Below are 20070 nucleotides of genomic sequence, written 5' to 3' on the forward strand. Positions count from 1 at the left end.
GTGTACAACCATAATGCACCAGTAAAAAGTGTGGAAAAGAATAAACCCCCTTTGTGTCTGGGGATATCAACGTTTCCTAATAGATTGTGTCTCAAATCATCTGACATTTTGCAGAGTATCCTTAGCTGTGAGTGGTGCTGGAAACCTTTTTTTTTTTTTTAAACTTAACTTTTATTTCCCTAAATCAAATTTGATAGGCGAGCTCCATGGAGCAGATATCTCTAGGCAGGGTGTAAAGGTGTCACTATTGACTGAATATGTGCTAGGCTTATTCATAGGCTTCAAAAATATTGCATTGTACAAAACAAATAAAACCGGTCACCTTCATGGAGTTCATATCCTAGGAATCCCGTTTCATGATTTCAAATGACATGTCAAGCTGGGAGCTGTGGTATATTCCTGTAACCCCAGCTACTCAGGCTGGTTGAGGCAAGAGAAGGGCAAGTTCAAGGCCAGCCTCATCAACTTTCCCAAATCCTGTACCAAAAATACAAAATAAAATAACTGGGGATGTATTCTGGTGGTAAAGGGCCCCTGGGTTCAATCCCCACTACCAAACGAGAAGTGAAGATCCAGAGGTGTTTCATTCAGATTATTAGTAAGAAATCATGTTATTTGACAGAGATTTGACCCATGCCATGAAAAGAAAAATTTTCTTGAGAAAACCAAAGTATCTGAGGAAATGACCCAAATTTATGGGCTGTAAGGTGCCTATACTAGAGGTATAGGGAACTATGGGAACATAGATCTCTTTTCACAGTCTGCAGATACCACTTCAGAGATAACAATGGAGTAAAGATGGGGCCAATATGGAAGGAGGACCAGCTTGTAGGGGTTGCAAGTCTAACTGGTTTTTAGCACAGAGGGAATCTGAAGCAGAGACTAGAAATTGATAGAACTAATTCTCTAATTTTAGATTCTTTTTGTTTCTCATATTTATTTTATTTTCTCATGGTGGCTAGGAGTAAATCCCAAAAATGGAAATTTATTTTGTTCATTCATTTATTACAGCAACAAATATTTGAGAACACACTGTATCAGACACTTTTCTAAGGCCGGCAGCAAAGTTCAAGACAATTTTCACCTTCAACAAGTTTGTAGTCAAGCAGGATACACGATTACGAGGAACATGATTATTCTGAAAGAGAAAGTTTAGGGTGCTATGGGAACATAGAACCAAGGACCTAATTGTAGGGGGAAGGAACCAACCCATATCCAACACTTTTCCTCCCGATTTACTATTCACAATTTCTTTTTAACTTTGAATTAATCTAGTGTGATGGGGTGCACAGTGTGAAACAGGAAGAACTGACAATCTAACTTCCTTCCCAGGCTTAAACAAGGTGAAGACAAGGCAGTAGAAGATGCCCACAGAGTAACTGGTGTAACCAGCAATGGAGACAGCAGACTGAGTCCCCAATAAATGAAACATCTGGTACTATCAAAACCAGAAAAAGAGGACTGGAGGTAGTAAGAGGAGATGCCAGGATGTACTTTCTCGGCATCCTAAAGAAGATTTAAAACAAGAAACCAGGTTATCTAGTTAAAATCATTGAGACCGTTTATCCATCCCTTTGACACATTCATAAACTTTTCATTGCAATCACATCCTAAAAGCTCAGTCCTTCTTGACGCTTCAGAACACTATATTTACCATTCTTTACCAGCTCACATCATTTAGCCTCCCATCTAGATAGACAGCCTGGCTGGTAGCATTCCACAAAAGAAGAGAGAGGAACCACCCCCAATTCAAAGTTATCCTCCCAACTTACTTAAAATGGGTTCTTTTTAACTTTGCATTCCCAGATACAGATCAGACAGTCAAACATCAGAACCAAATCTCTCACTTCAGCTACTCAACAAATGACCAAAAAATGCAATGGTTTTATTCCTTGCATGATTCCTGGTCTCTAAAAGCCCAACTCTTTCTTGTGAGCACTTGGTCTTTACCCAGATTTCTCTTGAACATGCTTTAAAAATACCAGATTCCTTAATTCTCTTAAGGACCCTAAATCGATTCTTAAGCATTTTAAATAACTACCACTGTCACCTTTGATTAAGATGAGCTTTTAATTTCTCTAAATAAAGCTAGCCCAATTTTCAGTTACTTGAAAAGTAGGAGGTGGTTTAGTTTAAGGGTTTAAGGCTACACATGGGCTTCCTTACTATGACCTGAACAAGTAGACAATCAGATTCAGTATTCAAGAGGACTGGGGCCCACAACTAGGTTTTCTACTAGGTGATAAGAGTTTAAATCATGTATAATTTCTTCTTAGAAGGGTCAGGAGCTAAGCAAAGATTACTAGATGGACTAGTTCATGATATAGTGGCAGTGTTCTGTACCACTCTTCACCTTCATAGTTCACACCCAGATACCTCCCCTAGCAAGGAAGATGAGCAGGTTTGTGCTAGGTGAGTCTGTTCCAGAAGAGTGCTGCCCAACCCTTCTACACCCTGGCCTTAGGACACCCAACACCTCATTTTTTCCAACATCAAAAATCCAAATGATGAGAAAACTTTTTAAAAGTCTCCAAACAGGAGCCGGCCCTTTTATAGTCATAGGAATATATCCTAGGTGGCCAGCTCATTCATAGGCCTTTCCCAGAAAAGGAAATTAAAAAGAGAGAGCCTGCCTCTGAAATCTACCACTGAGTCACATGTGCTCATCTCGCTCACACACAGGGTGGTATCTGAGTTGTAACAAGGTGAACACCTGACAACTCATTCTTTCACAGAATCCCTAGGCTTTCTGTGTCATCAGCTTCCTTTTAGAAGCTCAATTTATGAACTTTTACTCCACAAGCAAGGTGACTTTCAGACTTTGGCACCCATTTCTATTTAGATATCAAGCTTGGTTCCTAAGCAACCAGTCGGCCTCTTACTTTCCCCATCAGGGAGCCAGCTTACTGTACTAGCAGAACAGGTCAAACAGAGCTCAATCCTGGACATATCAGTGCTTGAGGGAACTTTAATGAAAGCAAGAAGAAAAATGTGGTACAGGTTCTGATCCAGGCAGTTTTGCCTTGCACAAGTAGAATACAGTTCCTGAATCAGAGTTTTAAAACTGAACATAATTTTGGGCATCCTTCCAATTCTGATTTATTTACAAGTGATAAATTTGAAGCCCAAAAGTTAAATGAATTGTTCAAGGTCACATTGGAAGCAAAGCTGCAGCTAGAACATTGGTGTCCAAACTCCCAGACTAAATTTCCTTCTACCATCTGATGTTTTTAAAAAGAAAAGGAAATTCGAGGAGTGATTTTTTTTTTCCATAAATTAAATCAACTTTAAAAGCTAGGTATATTTTAAAAGTCAGAGAATTCTAACATTATTAAAAGAAAAAGGTTTAAAAGCTGGCTAAATCTGAATATTTTTCAAAAATCACAAAAACATATGTACAATGTTGTAAAAAAAAATAGAGGGAGAAGATTGCATTCAAGATTACTGGGAAGGCAGAGCAGGGGGGAGTTGCATGTTGGGGGTGGGCTGCATGGGCTGCCAGCTTTCTTGGGTTTGAAGGATGCGATAAAGCTGCTTCAGCTGAGCAACAATGTTATCTTTGATGTCTGGAGTCGAGATCTGCAGGCGAACACTGCCACTGTCAAAGGATCGTGTGAAATCACCAGAAAACATCTCGTAGATCATCCGAGCTACCACAGGAATGACCTGTTCAGGACACAAAGCACACAAGTGTCCAGTGAGATAAAGGTAATTTTTATCTGTTTGTTATTGGTAACTGGAGATAGAGCCCAGGAATTCCCCCACCTGCCTTTTATTTTTTTGTGGGGAGGGGGTCTCAGACTGAAGCCTATCTCAAACTTGCTATCCTCCAGCCTCAGGCCCCTGACTTTCTCTGGGATTATACACATGTGCCACCACGCTCAACTTGAAGAGGTATTTTTAGCAGGAGGGACCAAGATTGTAGGAAGAACCAAGGAGTCTTTGAGGAAGTACCACTGTAATGTCTAGATATAAGATATACCTTCATCTCTCCAGATCATCTGCCAAGTTTCACTGTAGAAGTTGGTTCAGTTGAAAGTAGAGAATGTAGATGTAGCATCACATCAAATGCCTAAATAAATGGCTGCTTACTTAGCAAGACCAAATGCCATCTATTGCCAGCTTCACTGCATAACCCCAAGTGGCCTTGCTGCCACTCCTAGAATAAGGTTACCTTCTTAAAAAAAACAACTCAAAAGGCTTTTCTAAGGAAAGCTAGCAAGAGTCATATCTTAAAAGATCTCAATAAGACTCTAATATCAGTAAGAGAATGAAAAATAAGGTCTTTACTAAATCAATCACCTATTTTAGAAACACATCTTCTCTAAGTTGGCTCTACCGTACAAAGTCTGAATCTGCTACCCTATTTTATGGGATAAAAATTCACACAGACTAATGTATACTCAATCAGGACTCAACCCACACCTGAGGACTAATGTGTTGGCAAAAAGAAGAATTGTTGGTACACCCTTATTTTCTCACCTGAACCAAGATGAGTTTCCTTTCCAGAGGTTTTCCATCTGGCCATTCTTCCCCAAAGCATAAGTATATCTCAAATGGTGGCTGCTTCTCTATCTGTCCTTTCTGGTGGGCAATAAGATCTGCAGAAGATAGAAGAATAAATTTGATACATTAGGTCAGTCCATAACCATTCAGTAAATACCATCTTTCATGCTGCCCCTTAGCCACTAGCTACATGTGGCAATTAATTTTAAATTAATTAAAAGTAAATAGTCCCACAGCCAGGAATAGTGGTACATGCCTGTAATTCCAGCTGTTCAGAAGGCTGATACAGGAGGGTCATAAGTTTGAAGTCAGCCTCAGCAACATAGCAAAGCTCTAAGAAACTTAGTGAAATCCTGTCTCAAAATAAAAAAATAAAGGCTGGGATTGTGGCTCAGTGGTACAGCACTTGCCTAGCACATGTGAGGCACTGGGTTCCATCCTTAGCACCATATAAAAATAAATAAATTGCACACGCCTATAATCCTAGCAGCTCGGGAGGCTGAGGCAGGAGGATTGTAAGTTCAAAAACCAGCCTCAGCAAAAAAGGGAGGCACTAAGCAACTCAGTGAGACCCTGTCTCTAAAATACAAAATAGGGCTGGAGATGTGGCTTAGTGGTTGAGTGCCCCTGAGTTCAATCTCCAGTACCATAAATAAATAAATAAAGTCATTGATGTTCTTATAAAAAAAAATAAAAAATAAAAAGGGCTGGAAATGTGGCTCTGTGGATAGGTGCCCTTGGGATCCATCTCTGGTACCAAAAAAAAAAAGGGGGTGGGGGGCTGGGGATGTGGCTCAAGCAGTAACGCGCTAGCCTGGTATGCGCGGGGCGCTGGGTTCAATCCTCAGCGCCACATAAAAATAAAATAAAGATGTGTCCACCAAAAACTGAAAAATAAATATTAAAAAAAAATTCTCTCTCTCTCTCTCTCAGAAAAAAAAAAGGAAAGGAAAGGAAATAGTCCCTTCGCCACATTAGTCACACTTACATGCTCAATGGTCACGTGTGGCTAGCAGTTACCAGGCTACCATACTGGAAAACATCCCCATCATTTCAGAGGGTTCTTCTATTAGATGTAGTTGATCTAGTCTTGGGGTTCAAACCACATTGTGAAATTCACATCTTAATAATCTTCCTAAAATTATCTGTTTCGATTCATCAAATATTTCTCAAAAAAAAAAAAGTATGTTTTTCTGAACAGGATGAACAAGACCACCTTCTAAAGTTAAATATAAGCTAATAACATTCAGGGATTAACAATAATACTGTCTTCCTCCTGCCACTGAAGGAGCCACAACCATTCTAGAAATAGATTCCATATATTTTTGCCTTCTAGTGGAACTCCTTTCCTCATGCTTAGGTCACTTTCATCTTCAGAATCTAGGTTCTCTTTTCCCTGACCTCCAGCAGAAGAAAGTTTTTTGGTTAAGATCACTGCTAAGCCAGGAAAGGAGGGAGAAAAAAAGGAAGGATGGAGGAAGACTAAACTTCCAGGAGCAATTCCCACCATCAAACTTGTGAAAAAAGACTCACCACTCAGGAATGTTTCCAAACAAAATAGCTTGACCTTCTTTTGTCTCTCAATCAGGTTGGGGGCAACAAGTGATGGGGCACATGGCCCAGACCAGTACACCTTGCACTGGCACAGCCTAATGGCATAAATGGCATGACCGCTGACCTCCAGGATCAGACCTCTGTCCATGACGTCTAGTAGCTTGCTGGTGAAGAGCTTCTGCCTCTCATTGGTGATATGCTCTGGACCTGGGAATTTGACCTGCTCCAGACTGACAGGACCAAAGAGCTCCTCCTGGTCAGGCATGGGACCCAGGTCCCCATAAAAGAGCCGACAACCCTGAGGGTTGCTCACTGTCATGGTCTGCCCATATTCCTTCCCACGGTACTGAAACTTGATGTCCAGGTCAGTCACTGCAAGGTGAGACATGACAATGAGTTCTGCTCCACTTCTCTGCCTGTCTGTCCCTAAGACTCATGCAAGTCCATCATTATCAAGCCACCTTTCAACTGGAATTCAGAAAGGCCACTGCCAGAGTTATCCTTCCTGCAATAAAGGGAAACATCAACATATCCCAGGAATATTCACACAAAAGGTTGCTTCGAAGCAAAGCATTTGAGGCCCATCTGGTCAGTTACCACATCCTAAGGACTATAATTTCACCAAAGTGCTGAGTCCTGGTGTTCCATATTCATGGAGCAACTGTCCACACCAATAAGCATTGGAAGGAGCTAAAAAGTAAGGTATCTGATTTGTGTCTAATTTTTGGCACAAAGAAGCCAGAGGAACAAAAAGAAATACTTAGCCATCTTTCTAGAAATCACACATGTGAGCACATACTGGATCTGTTCTAATATACACCAAAAGCACAGTTCTCTGAAAAGTAAATTTTTATTTGGCAAGTCTTCATTGAACCAAATAGGCTTTATCAAAGCTACTTAGCCTCTTGGACAAAATATTTGCTCTCACACCAAAGCATAGTATGAAAGGGAAATCAGGGTAATGGTGTAGATTCTTCTTTAAGATAAATTTGTACCAAATTCAGAAAGACCCCTAAAGCTCCTCAAAATCAAGAACCTCCTTGACCATATCCATGGCTATTAACCTCCCTATCCCACAGCTGTTGTTTTTTTTTTTTTTTTTCCTTCCACAAGTCCCCTTGTCAGACTAATAAACTCAGGCCTCCTACCCACCTAAGAGGTGAGTAACCTGAAGCTATATAACCAATCAGAACATCCCCATGAGCAATGAGGCATGGGTCGATGTTTCTTTACTTCCCTAGTGACTCATCTGACAATCAGGATATAGGGCACTCGTGGGGCAGGCAGCTACTCCACACATTCCAAAGAAATGGAAGCAGAAAGTTCAATAAGAAGGGATTATTGTAAGAGATGAAGACCCAGAAAGATCAGTGCTCACTTACTTGGGAGAGAGCTGATCCACAGCTCTGGAGAGCTATAGAAAGGCTGAATAGGTGCCTGAGGCACTTCCATCTCCAAAGGTTCTGTTTTGGGCCATACTGCTTCAGGGCTGCAGTTGCCCACACTAGCTGGTGCCATGGGAGAACCTAGAACAGAAGGATGTGGGTGAACAGGAAGGAGTAGCACACAAGAACATCACCCACTCTGAGGATCTAAGAACTAACAAGACCTTAAGAATCAAACACTGAAACATGATCTAGTGTGATCTCCCACCCCGATGATTCCCATAACTCACAATACAAAATAAGATTCCCCAACACCTCCTTCCTAATCATATTATTTACCCCATAAATTCATAGTTTTAAAAACTTATATTTGCAAAAGATTAACAGAAACAAGTGATTTATCTTGGGGAAGGGAAGCATTACATTAGAAAAGGCATGAGTGTGAGATGCTTTGCAACAAAGTTTGGCCTCAGCAATTACATAGAAGCTAGTTCTTCCATAAAGTGAACTCAATTGAATTAGCCGATTATCTTTGAGTAAATATTAATATATAGAAATTCTATTAAAATCAACAAATATTTTTACATGTATAAAATGTCTGGAAGACTAAAAAGAACAAATTAAAAATTAAAAAAATATATTTTAAAAAGGGTCTGGAAGGATACTCAAGAACATAGATTTGTCTTTTCCAGGGAAAGAATTAGAAAGTTCAGGGAGAGAATGGAAGAAAACTTCAATTGATTACCTTATTGTACGATTATGGATTTTAAACCATGTGAACATATTATTCATTCAAATATACTCAATTTAGTCTTTTAAAGAAGAGTAAAAAGCCTAATCCTATTTCCCTGTTACTGTCAAAGTTGGCTTGCTCCAAAGTCTACAGATTCCTCTTCCTAGCCTCACCTCTTAGGCATCTATTCTTCAATAATTCTTCTTCCTCTGCCCCAACAGCTCTGAAATCACAGAGGTTAATGTTTCTTTGACCCTGTTTGTTCAAGTATAGTTAAATCTATGTATCCAATTGACATTTTTGTTTTTAATATATAGTCCACACCTTTCCAAAAATAATCCGAGGCAGCTCAAAACATAAGGACACATGTTAACTTTAATAAAATATGAGCAGAGATAGGAAATCAGGATCCTGGAGTAACTGGTTCATACTTTTAAAGGGTGAGAAGAACAGAATAAGTCAGCCAAGAATTTGGGAAAACATCTGCATTTCCAGATGTCCAGATCTTAAAATTTCTCTAAGTGAGAATATAGCACATGGCAATACTAACCTAGAAGTAAATTCCACGGAATTTTTATTTACTCATCACTTGGTTACAAATATCTAAATGGCAGGATAAGTGAAGGAGGGACACTGGACAGACAATAAGTGTCATTCCTGGTTCTCAAAGATAGAGACCCCCAAATCCTAAAGAAAACATCTTGATATACTAAGTGTTTTTTAAGGTGGCACAAGTTATTTGAAGTGACCCATTACATACAGGTGGTACTAAAAATATGGTAAATAGCTGAACTGAATGTGAATCATTTAGCTCAGAGCATTTCAGTGGAGAGATGACATGAAGATATTGCAGAAGAACAATTCAACTTGTGTTTGAGTATCTTCAGAATGTGTGCAGAGGCTTCCCAACCTCTCAACTAATTGTTCCTGGGAAGCTGAATTCAGAAGTTCACAAAAGAAAGGCTCCTTGCTGATAAATCCCATCAGAGCCTAGTATCAACAGCTATAGAAACAGCAAGTTTCCCATGATATAGCCTAGGTAGAGTAGTCCCTACCTAGTAGAAGGAAGTGACACAGAATTTATACCAAGGGAACTGATGGAACAGTTTGCCTACAATTCATAAAAATGTTATCTGCACTTGCCCTGAAAAAAAAAAAAAAAAACAGGTAAAATTTATAACCACTGATGTTTGCATGTGGGATTTGGAATGAGTTTAATTGTTTTTTATTTCTTTGAATTAGATGTCCTTTATGCCTAGAACCCACTTCATTGCACTGGAATAATTGAACCAGCAAAGTTCCCTTGCCTGTGACTACTCCTTGCTCTCAGACCAGCGCAGTCTGACCACAGGGTCCAATCACTACTCCCAGGGCAATGGTAGCCAAGGGGTCAGCAGCTTAAAAGCCAAAATCCCTGCATCCTCCTTATCCCTCCATACCACCCACCAGTCCACTGACCATTGATGTTCAGGAAGGGGAAGGTGTCCTGGATAGGAACATGGTGCTGAGATTGGTCAAGCTCATCTTCTTCATCATCTTCATCCACATCATTATCCTTCTCATCCCAGGGAGCAGACCCTGTAGATCCTACACATAATACATAGGCCCATAAGTTAGTGCTTCAAGTTAAACTATCATCACTGCAGCTGACCCATCACCTAAGCAAGGGACTACTAGCATAGAGTCTCCTCAGGATTAGTATGCATTCTCAATACCCTAGCTTTAAAAAAAAAAATGGGAACCTAGGGTATACTAACTCCCAGTTCCAAATCTTCCTATGGGTCCTAATATATGCTCTTCTCTCTTCCCCAATCCAGAAGCTGCAGACTCCATTCCCTTCTCTTAAACTTTAATCTCTGTACATTAGTATTGCTACTACTAACTTTCTATACTCAGGCACCTCTTTTAAGAACTCTGCAAAGTAAATTTTTATTTGGCAAGTCTTCATTGAGCTCCACCCTTCTGAGCTTCTCATGAGGCAGAGACTCTTATCTTATGGCAGGGCCTCCCTGGATTCACTGGACTACATGTCTAAATTATCTGGCTTTCACTATTCACTAAGAATTGAGTAAATAGGAGGATCAGGTGTTTTTCTCTTAGCAAAAGTATCCTACAAATTAAATGATCACTCACCCAACATTTCTAAAGAACTAAATAGCTTTTACATGTCTTGTTAGTTGATTCTTACAATAGCCTTTGAAATAGGCAAGAAAGATGAGATCCTGAATTTTAGAGCTGAAGAGGCCCAATGACTTGATTCAAGTCCCACAACAGGTCAAGTGATAAAAAGAAGTTTAGAACTCAAACCTTCTAGGCTCTAATTCCTCCTCCTACAAAACAACCTGGCCTCTCAAGTCCCAAGAGAGGCTATTTTTACAGCAGAACTCTATACTGTACTTCTCATGCTCTAACAATGCAGGCAATAACCATTTCCCCTATGTGAGCAAGAAGACATTACTGAACATATACCATTTGCTCTTTGGGTCCTTCCTAGGGATAGGTTTTCAAGTTTTACCAGTCTAAAACTCTGAAAACCAGGCTGTTTTCAATTTGACTATCTCTTTAAGAGTCCATCCCACAATCTGGCATATAGCCCACCTTCTCCCCAGCACCTGGGCCTTACCTGGGTTAGTGATCGAACCCTGGGGCTGAGGGATGTCACACACTTGATATATCTTCACTGGGTTCATAGGCACCTCCTTGGTACCATCATACATCAGGTTGAATTCCCTGCTCTTGTTGAGAGCACAGCGGAGCTGGGCCTTCCATTTTGCTGGGTCAGGGTCATCTATCCCTTCCTGGTACTTCCCCGTTTCTACAGCCCAGGCCTGAGGAACAGGAAACTGCAGTTAGTGCCTACTGTCGCCTGGGACCACTGCAAAGCATATGCTCACCCCTTCTCATATAGACGCACACACATCTGGGTGAGTGACCCACAGTCTTATCCCATTTTACAGAGGTTACAGCAGGCAACAGTGCCCTTAGGATCAGGAGGGGTGGGGCCAAAGGGAAATAAGTTATGTGCAAACTTAACTTTGAAAGGAGGACTGTTATCTCAAGCCTAGTACCAGCACGTGTCAAGACGACGATGCTACAATGAAGGGTTGAAAATAATAAAAAGTCTGGAGCAAATCTTTTTTCTTCTTCCTTAACCATTTTTATTATGGATTGCTTATGTAGGAATATGTACAACAAAGAGGGGTGGCAAATAAAAAGAATTTGTCTGGCTGGTCCCCTCCCTTCAGTCTTTAATCTTATACATAAAGAACTATAGAAACCCATAGCCTTTAGGAGGACAGGAAGCATACTATGTGGGGTCAGCTTGCCCCACGTGGCTGAGGGCTGCAAATTCTAATAAACCCATACTTCTCATCTTTCCCTATTCTCAAACTCCAACTGCACTAGAAACCTCATGCCATCACCATGGCAATGGCTGGTAGCATGGGCTAAAACCACTTTGACTCTTCCTCTCTGATTTCAAATAGGGGAACTTGCAGCAGTATCACCAGAGAAGGGGAACAAGGTAGTCTCCCCAGTGAGGAAAAGGAAAAGCCAGGCTGCTTGGCCTATAGACCAAGTTCCTTAGAAACAAAGCAAGTAGTAGAAACCCATCCAGGTCTAACAGGCATTTAAGTTTCCACTCACTGGATACCTCTCCCTTTTTGCTAACATATGCTCTCATCTCTGAACTGTCTTCAGGAGTGTGACACTTAATGTAGAATAAGGAAATGTCATTAGAGAAAACGCAACATATGAAGCACACATTAACTTTTCAAGATGAAAGGGCATGTCACTTGTGCAAACCAACTTCTCTGTCTCTGGTTCTGACCATAGACTTCTTCCTAAAACAGAAATTGAATTTTTCTACCTAATCCTACAGATTTTTGATCTCCCTCAGTCACCCCCCTACAGAGCATGGTAGTCATGAGGAAGATTCTTTCCAGAGCTAATCAAAATCTTCCTCCTCTTCTTCTAATTCAGACTCACTTCCTCTTACTATCTTTTCAGATTGGGTTCCTACATTTGTTTTGTGGTAGAGATAAAGAACTCAGTGGCTTAGCAGGAACTAGGGGCCTAACTGCTGCTCCATTCCATCAAATCCCCTAGGTGATTTCAACTTCACTGGTCCCTAGTGTCTGGGAGATACATCTGCAGTTACTTGCTGTACCTATTGCTGCCTCCCCATATTTTTCCTTCTGTGTTTGATCCTCCGTGTTCATGCTCACTCTGGTCCCACCCAGCCAACTCAGGCTGTGCAGATTTTGGCAGAAGCTTGCAAATTTCTGTGGTTCCCTAAAGCCCTGCCCCTCCATGGAGAACAGCCAAACTAAGCCAGAACCACAGCCCCACCTTCCTGCTTACCACAGCATCCTCCTGGCCCACTCAGATGACACTAAGGATCCATGTTTAATGCATCAGAAGACTGTACTCTTTTCAGAATCAAGAAAGGTGGTCCTAAGAAGTACCATGTAACAATCTTTGTGACTTATAAATATTACTTGTTCAAACCCATCCTGAGTTGTGCTTTAGAGAAATTCTGATCTCTGTGGAGATCTTTATTTCTTTTTATAAAATTTTGAGACAAGGTCTGGCTAAGTTGCTTAGGACATTGCTAAGTTGCTGAGGCTGGTCTTGAACTTGCAATCCTCCTGTCTCAGCCTCCTGAATCACTGGAATTACAGGTGTGCACCACCATACCCACTATTTATTTCTCTTTCTAAAATGAAGAAAATCTCTCTATTTTTATAATGCTTTACAAATCCATTCCAAAACTTATTTTCACTTGATTTCCACAATAATCCCGTGAGTCTTGCAAGTAAGATTGCTTTCATACCAAATTTATTCTATGGGGAAATTGAAGCCCATTGAGGTTACCTGCCTTGCTGAAGGGGAAGTTGATGATAGCATGATTTGAGGCCAGATACTCCAGTTCTCCATAAGCCTTAGAAAAGGCAGTGTCAGTAGGAAGGGGATAGAGGAACAAAAAGACATGAGTTCAAATCCTGGATCCACCATGTACTCACTGTGTGATTTTGGAAAAGTTAGTCAGACCTTCAGAGAGTCAGCCTCTGCATCTACAACATGCAGGTAATACCTCTCTCAGGGGTTATCATGAGAATTAAGTGAGATCATAGACACATGCACCCAGTGCATGCCAGTTCCTCATCCATGTGTCTTACTAAAGGCGTATCAGAGTTTGGGCTCAGCGAAAGCACCCTAACTCTTCTCCTGACCTCCCAGGCCCTCCCTCATATTCTGCAGATACAGTGATACAAATAAAGCCAAGCAGACTCCCCAGAGTTTCCTCAAACCCCAAGCATTCAGGTCACCCTCATGTGTGAGGTATTCAGGAATCAGCCTCTTCCCCATGACCAACTGGACACTTCAATTGCAAATCCAGTTTCAGACCAAGGCCACAGGGAGGCCAGTAATCCAGGGCAGGCCAATCCCCTCAATGCCAACTTCAATAACTGGGAGGTTTTTTTGCAAATATTTTCTATAACACCTCTTTTTTACTTACATCTACATTAGGTGTGTTCATTTACATTCCTTCTAAGTACTCACAGGCCAGTTTTCTCTCTGCCTCTCCTCTCTACACCTGGCATAACCCAGTCAGTGGGGAAATATCACTAGGATGGCTTTCGTGTAAGCTCTGACCCTACCTTTCCTGCCCTTTCCTGATCCAATATCAACAAGAAGCCAGGACATCAATCTTGAGAGGCCCACAGTCAGGGCTGGATTACACTTCTGCCTTCCAGTTCACAGTCAGGGAAGAAAAGGGCAAACTCGCTTCTTGTGAATTGGGACTTCAGGAATTAAATCTACTTCTGAGATGGAAGGGAGCAGCAGGGAGAAGTTGGTCTGAAGTAGAAGTACATCTCGTGGAAGTACAACTACATGGAACCTACTGCCCTTGGTTTCACTTCAATTTTGTAAGATGCTATGTGATTAAATCTTATTTTCAGTTCAATAAAATGACTATCATATCTGAGCTATTTTTTATTTTAAAAAAACATAATTAAGGCAGGGCTATAGTTCAGTGGTAAGAGAGTGTGCTTTGCATGGGCAAGGCCCCAAGTTCAATCCCAATACCACAGAAAATGTATTGAAAGAATTAAAAATTTGGATTTAAATCACTCTTAACTTTTAAGGAGACATTATGAATATGGGCAATATATTCTAATATTAAAAGAATAATGTCCTGAGGGCCCTCTACACCCATCTTACAGGCCAAATTCCCTAATAGGTTCCCTAGCTTGTGCTAAATACAAGTTCTGCCCTAGTCTAAGAGCCATCCTCAGGTCTAAGCACCTGACTTCCAGCAAGGGCCCTGAAGGAATGAAGAAAAGTGGCTGACCTAAGCACAATCAGTACAACCACTTACAGTTTAGCTGACCCCACCTCCTCTGGAACATGAATTAAATACCTTCAACCAATGGGAAATACAGGGCTTCAAGAGACATGCCCCAAGAAGTACTATGCCTGATAAGTTTGGGTATTCTATCATAAATCTGTTTCGTCAGTTTTAGATTTAGTGTATTCCTCATGCCAAAACAGACAAAATAAAAACAAACCAACCCAGAAAGTTCTGAGAACTGGAAGAATTTTTAATTCATATGGTAAAGAAGTCCTTTACCTTAAAAATAGTATTTTCTTCCTCTTGTTGGGGGCTATGACGTGTGGCATGTTTCCAGGGAATCTGGAAGCGTTTGGAGTCTCTGTGTAACCAGATGAGTCCAGGATAGAGGCCACTATCCACCTGGGCCACCAGCCAGGGCTTCAGCCGGACTCTGCGGGGATGGAGCGCCATGATCTGGGGGTAGGGGGATAAGAAGTAGGGAGAGCAGGAAAATTAGGCCAGCCACTGGGAACTTTTCCCAGCTACCATTCCCGTATGCTAGAGCTACAGTTTCACTAGATTACAGTAAAGAAACTAAATATGGGAATAAACTGTGCCAGGTAGGAAAGAGGTAAAAAGGTTCTTTTGATTCTTATTCCAAAGCCATTTATACTTCATGCTTTAGCCAAATCAGGCTTATCATGCAAGTAGATCACATTTCTTCTATTTAAATCTGAAGCAGAAAAATAAAAAGGTGATGTCATCCCTGCTGGAACAGTCTTTCCTGAAGTACCAAGGGCTTTGGAAGAGAAGGGCAATTGCTCTTTACAATCTCTCCTCATGAGAAGGAAAGAAAAAAGCTATGGAAACAGCACATACAAAGGCAAGAAGTGCATTCTCTTTTCAAATGAGACAACTGAAAATGAGTAGGAATGTTTAATAAGAAGCCCATATCATGGTGACAGTATGTGAGGGGCGGATCCTGGATTCCAAAGTCCTCACTTACATGGGTGAGCAGGCAGTCTGTCCAGGCAGTCTATTCACAGAGTTCTGAAGAGCTGGGCTGAGTCGACTTTTCTTTCTCTTGACCACCCAAAGATTCTGTACCAAGAAAAAGCAGTCTCTAGGAGAATGTTCGGGAACAGTAAAGACAAAGCCTCTGAGAACACTTCTCCAAAACAGTCTGGTAAAGCTCAGAAGCCCTTATAATAATCAAATACCACAGTTCCTAGCTTTAACCTACAAGAAACAGACATAAGACAAGCCCTGCACAGTTAGCACAGCCTCCTCACCTGGGTCTGTTTATCTCTCCACAGAGGCTGGAGTGAGTCGATTAGTTAGAGGCGCCAGCCTGGGTAAAGTCTGCAATTGATTCTCATAAAAATACATGGGCACAGCAGATAACTGTGCAGCCGGCACTCAGCAGAAAACAAAGGCCTGCCTGGATCGGGTGCCCAAAGAAAAAAGTAGTCACTAGAGAATTTTTGCCTGCGATGTTATGTTTGGACTTTTTGATGTTTTTATTTTGCTTTTACTTAAGACAAGAAATGGAGGCCTGGAAAAACAACAGTCATTCAACAAATATTTGTTCACCCGCTACTGTGTGCCAAGCACTGTGTTAGTTATTAAACACTGAAGCCCAATGTTTTCATCAGATGTCCATTTTTGAGAAAATCCACATTGGAACTGTTCAAGCCCCCACAATAGCCTAAAAAGAAGTGACGACATTCACACCCAGAAAGATCCCTAGCTAGATCACAGTTTTGAAACCAAACCAGGTAAGTCAGATGAACACTCCCACTCAGACAAGCCTGGCCAAGGAGTGACCCTAATCCCACTTTCCTCCCCAGCCAGATTCCTAATAAATTCGAAGAACCCAAACCCAACTCAGCCTCTGGCACTTTAAGAGCAAGGTAGGAACTGCTCTCATCTGAGCCTTCTGACCCAATTACGGAGTCCAGCAACTGAAACCTTCCCCCAGGGAGCATGGCTCACAGTGGGCAAGTGAGCTTGGCAAACAGTATTCAAGTGCCCCCATTCTTCACTTTGGTTTAGGGTATTTTGAAGGGCAGCATGCAAGCCCATTAAACCATGTAGTACATGTACTCCTTATAATCAGGAGGGAATGCATTTTCTTCCAAGGGCAAGTTCTACCTTTTCCTCCCAGTCACGGCCCTACCAAAAGGAGAATAGAGCAAAGGGAGTAAAAAGAGAATAGAGAAATGGACCAGAAACCAATCAGCCTAGTAAGGGGCTTTTGAGAATTTCTATTGCACTACTGGTAAAACCTGTATCAGAGCCTGTCAGACACATGAAATTTACCTCTTGACTGATCTTATTGTAGTTGATCCATAGTCCATGAAGAAAAAAAAAATGAGGTAATATGGCCATGATAAGGAGCTGCAACTAGGATGGGGAAGCAGGAGCAGCCACCCATAGAGATCAGTGATGAAAATCTAGAGCTTGGGTTCTCAGTGTTCTCCCCAGATGGGACTATACCTGAACAACCCCACCTCAGCTCATGGGAAAGAGTCCCAACCTGCCCTCCTGTGTGCCCTACCTACCTCACTGCCAACCCTCTCCACCTTCTGAAAGTCAGCCAAGATCCCCCCACACACACCTGCCGTCTAATAACTGAGACTCTCCATATAGGCAGAGAGAGAAAATTGAAAACAACCAAAATGCCAAGAGTCAGAAGTGGCTAAGTTTCATATTCAGGCTGCAATATCAAACAGCCATTTATAAAGGGTGTCGGAAGAATTTTATGGAATCTGGAGAAAGTTTTACAATTTTTTTGAAATTGGGAGGGGAGCAGCATACAACACTGATTATATGTAGTACTTCCACTTTTTAACATAACATACTATTATACAAATGCACATACACACAGAAATGAAAAAGGAAAAATATACCAATGCAATATGAGTTTTATAATGTTACCTTGTGATGGATTATGGGTATTTTTTATATTTTCCTATATCATTTACCTTTCCCTATATTGACATGTTTCAATTTTTTTTAACTTCCAGTAGTTTTTTTTTTTTTTTTTTTAACCACAGGACCATACCATTTCTCATAAAAGATGATATCAATCCTTCATACCTGCATAAGACTTTCAGTTTTACATGTACTTTTACTTAGTATGTCTGCTTTTATCTTCAGGATCCTAGAGGTGGTATTATTCCCATTTTAAAGCTGCATTAACTGAGGCACCAAAAATTGTGTGCATTATATGGTATTGGTTGAGTCCAGAACCAACACTCCTAAGTTAGAGTGAGCTGTACCAAATCTAGCTAGCTACTGCACCCTACATACATTCCAAGACCCTCCTATCTTCTTCTACACACTAAGAGAACAAACCAAAACAACAACAAAGCCTCCCTGAAGGAACAACAAAGTGAGTGGATGACACCCATTCTCAAACACACTTAAATCAGAGTGCTCTTCCTAAAGCCTCTCACCACTCAAACTTACCTAATTAAAATCAGCCCTGGTATCTCCATCTGCCATCACAGCAAAATTCAAGGCCGTCTCTCAAACAGGTATGTAACCATCCAAAGACAAAGATGCCACCCATCCACTCCCCTCACATTGAACACAGAACAGGGACTCTTTCGTCCTCCCCAGGGCACTAACTGTCCTCTCTCATGGGCTGGGTCCAGGGGGCATGACCTCTATAAACAGTACTGACACCACCTTCCCGGCCCCTGCCCAGGCCAGTTTCCAGGGGCGCTGTTACCTCAATGCCCTGATTTGGCTGTCATTAAGTTTTGCTCATAGTAAAATACACCCACCATTTCTTGCAGACAGATCTTAGAGTAAGTCCCACTTGTTATTTTCCTCCTGAAGGAAACTGAAATGCCATCCTAAGCTCCCCAGGGGTAAAGTCTGGGTCTCTACCCATAATTCACCTTCCTTCCTTCCTGCCGGATTAAAGTTGGAGGGTGACAAAAGGGATGCAGGATACTGGTGGCACTCTCACGTTTTATACACACATCTAACCCTGAAGGGTCTCCAATCCTTGTTGAAGCACCTTCTCCCTCTCCATTCCCGAGCTTCCATTCTTGGTATCCACCAAGAGAACCGAGTAGGAGCCACAAAGTAGGCTTCCTATAAAGGGTGGCACCCCAGCCCTCCTTCCCTGTCAGGGTTGGAAGACATTCACCATTTCCCCACACCTACCTCCAGCCCCTTCAGGCAAAGAGGGCCTCACCTCGAGCGGCCACGCCTAGCGCCACCCTCCCCAACACCTAGTTTAGCTACTTGGAAATCCAAGGGTGTCTCCCAGGCCCAGGGCAGAGGCCTGACTGTGCTAAACAAACTAAGGGAAGGAAAACAAACCGGCCAAAGTTCCTGGTCGTCCTCCTTCCCAATTTCCCAAAACACCCACCAGGACCTAGGGCCAGAGCACCTGGGAAGTTCCCTCTGGGACCCTGGGGCCAGTGACCAAGTTAGTTAACACAGAAGGGGAGTGGGGGTGGGGGCACCTTGGCGCGATCCGACGGTGAGGTGAGTGGGAGGGGGCCAAGAGCAGCGACAGCGAATTCCATTTACAGCGAATTCCATTTCCGCAGGAGGGAATCGGGAGGGGCCCAGCGCTGAGGAACTAGGACCCCAAAGTTACCTAAAGGAGGGCGACATGCACTCAGCTCCAGTGGGTATCAAAGCAGGCTCTCCCACCCACACAAACTGTAATGGAGCCCTTCTCCACCCACGGAGGTGTCTCCCCTCGCTCTAGGTTGTCTCCAGAAGTTGGCGTCCCCACCTTTCTTCAGTTGGCTACCCGAAGCTGATGTCCCTCTGAATCAAGTCCGCAATAAGATCACCCTTAGCCACTGTGACCCTCGACGGCCTGGCCCAGTGACTCCTGGCTCTGCGCAAGTGGAGACTGAGGGTTCCTCCCAGAGTCGCGCACCAGCCCTTACCTGCCCAGCCCAGGTGCGCGGAGCTCACGTCAGCGCCTCGCCCCAGAACGCCACAGCCCCCTCCGCAGTCTGGCCACGCCTTCCAGGTGTGGCCACGCCCTCCGACGTTCGGGATTGGCTGCGTGTGAGAAATATGATACTCTTGAGTTCCTGTGCTATCCACCCCTCCCAGCCTCTTCTCCAGCCCACTCCCAGTTTCTAACCTGAGTTTAGAAAAGTCGCAGATGTAAGCCTCGCCCTTATGCCTCGGGGATAGTGGTCCTGGGAACAGGAAACCACTGGGAGGTCAAATCTAAGTTGAGAGAGTACCTCCCCACTTTCATGCCCCATAATTACCCAGAGGTATGCAGACAGTTAAGCCCAAATAAGGGTTTTGAGATTGGCCCTACTATTCTGTGGAGTTGGCTGTGGGGAAAGGACTCTAACACTAGGTCCTGTCCAATGCTTTCTAGCCTGGAAATCTGCCTTCTTACCCGTGTGATCCTGGATAAGTTAGTCTCTTGGTTTCAGTTTCCTCATATAGTCAATTAGAAAAATGATTGCTGCCTTTTCTAATCACTATCAAAAGCATAGTCTCTGGTGCCAACTATTGAGGTTCCAGCCCCAACTCCATCAGATACTACAGAT

The 20070-nt window shown here is 42.4% G+C and overlaps 1 protein-coding gene across 4 annotated transcripts; it reads right to left on the reverse strand.

Moving 5' to 3' along the window:
* Positions 1 to 965: 965 nt before the first annotated feature.
* Irf6 (interferon regulatory factor 6) lies at positions 966 to 19505 on the reverse strand. Of its 4 annotated transcripts, XM_046452236.2 has the most exons (10): positions 19284 to 19427; positions 19006 to 19142; positions 15525 to 15619; positions 14816 to 14992; positions 10802 to 11006; positions 9637 to 9765; positions 7443 to 7586; positions 6040 to 6432; positions 4483 to 4601; positions 966 to 3666 (listed from the first exon to the last, which is right to left on the reverse strand). In XM_046452236.2, exons 4-10 carry the CDS (start codon positions 14987 to 14989, stop codon positions 3442 to 3444), a joined length of 1389 nt encoding a protein of 462 aa, XP_046308192.1. In that variant the 5' UTR covers positions 14990 to 14992; positions 15525 to 15619; positions 19006 to 19142; positions 19284 to 19427; the 3' UTR covers positions 966 to 3441. The 4 variants fall into 4 exon arrangements, with proteins under 4 accessions (XP_046308192.1, XP_046308193.1, XP_046308191.1 ...); XM_046452237.2 differs by lacking the exons at positions 19006 to 19142; positions 19284 to 19427 and adding an exon at positions 19444 to 19505; XM_046452235.2 differs by lacking the exon at positions 19006 to 19142 and having other exon boundaries at positions 19284 to 19437.
* Between the last annotated feature and the right edge of the window lie 565 nt (positions 19506 to 20070).

Source organism: Marmota monax, unplaced genomic scaffold (genome assembly GCF_021218885.2).
Source record: "Marmota monax isolate L192 unplaced genomic scaffold, Marmota_monax_Labrador192_F-V1.1 WCK01_AAM20220418_F8-fsc00105, whole genome shotgun sequence".
Classification (NCBI taxonomy): Eukaryota; Metazoa; Chordata; class Mammalia; order Rodentia; family Sciuridae; genus Marmota; species Marmota monax.

Bases quoted from the DNA above. Each gene is read 5' to 3' on its own strand.
- Irf6 (XM_046452237.2), bottom strand. From the start codon at position 14,989: ATGGCGCTCCATCCCCGCAGAGTCCGGCTGAAGCCCTGGCTGGTGGCC. The intron at 11,007-14,815 runs GTAAAGGACTTC...CCTGTTCCTCAG, and splicing joins AAGAAAATACTATTTTTAAG to GCCTGGGCTGTAGAAACGGG. The intron at 7,587-9,636 runs GTCAGTGGACTG...CTTCTGTTCTAG, and splicing joins CCCCTTCCTGAACATCAATG to GTTCTCCCATGGCACCAGCT.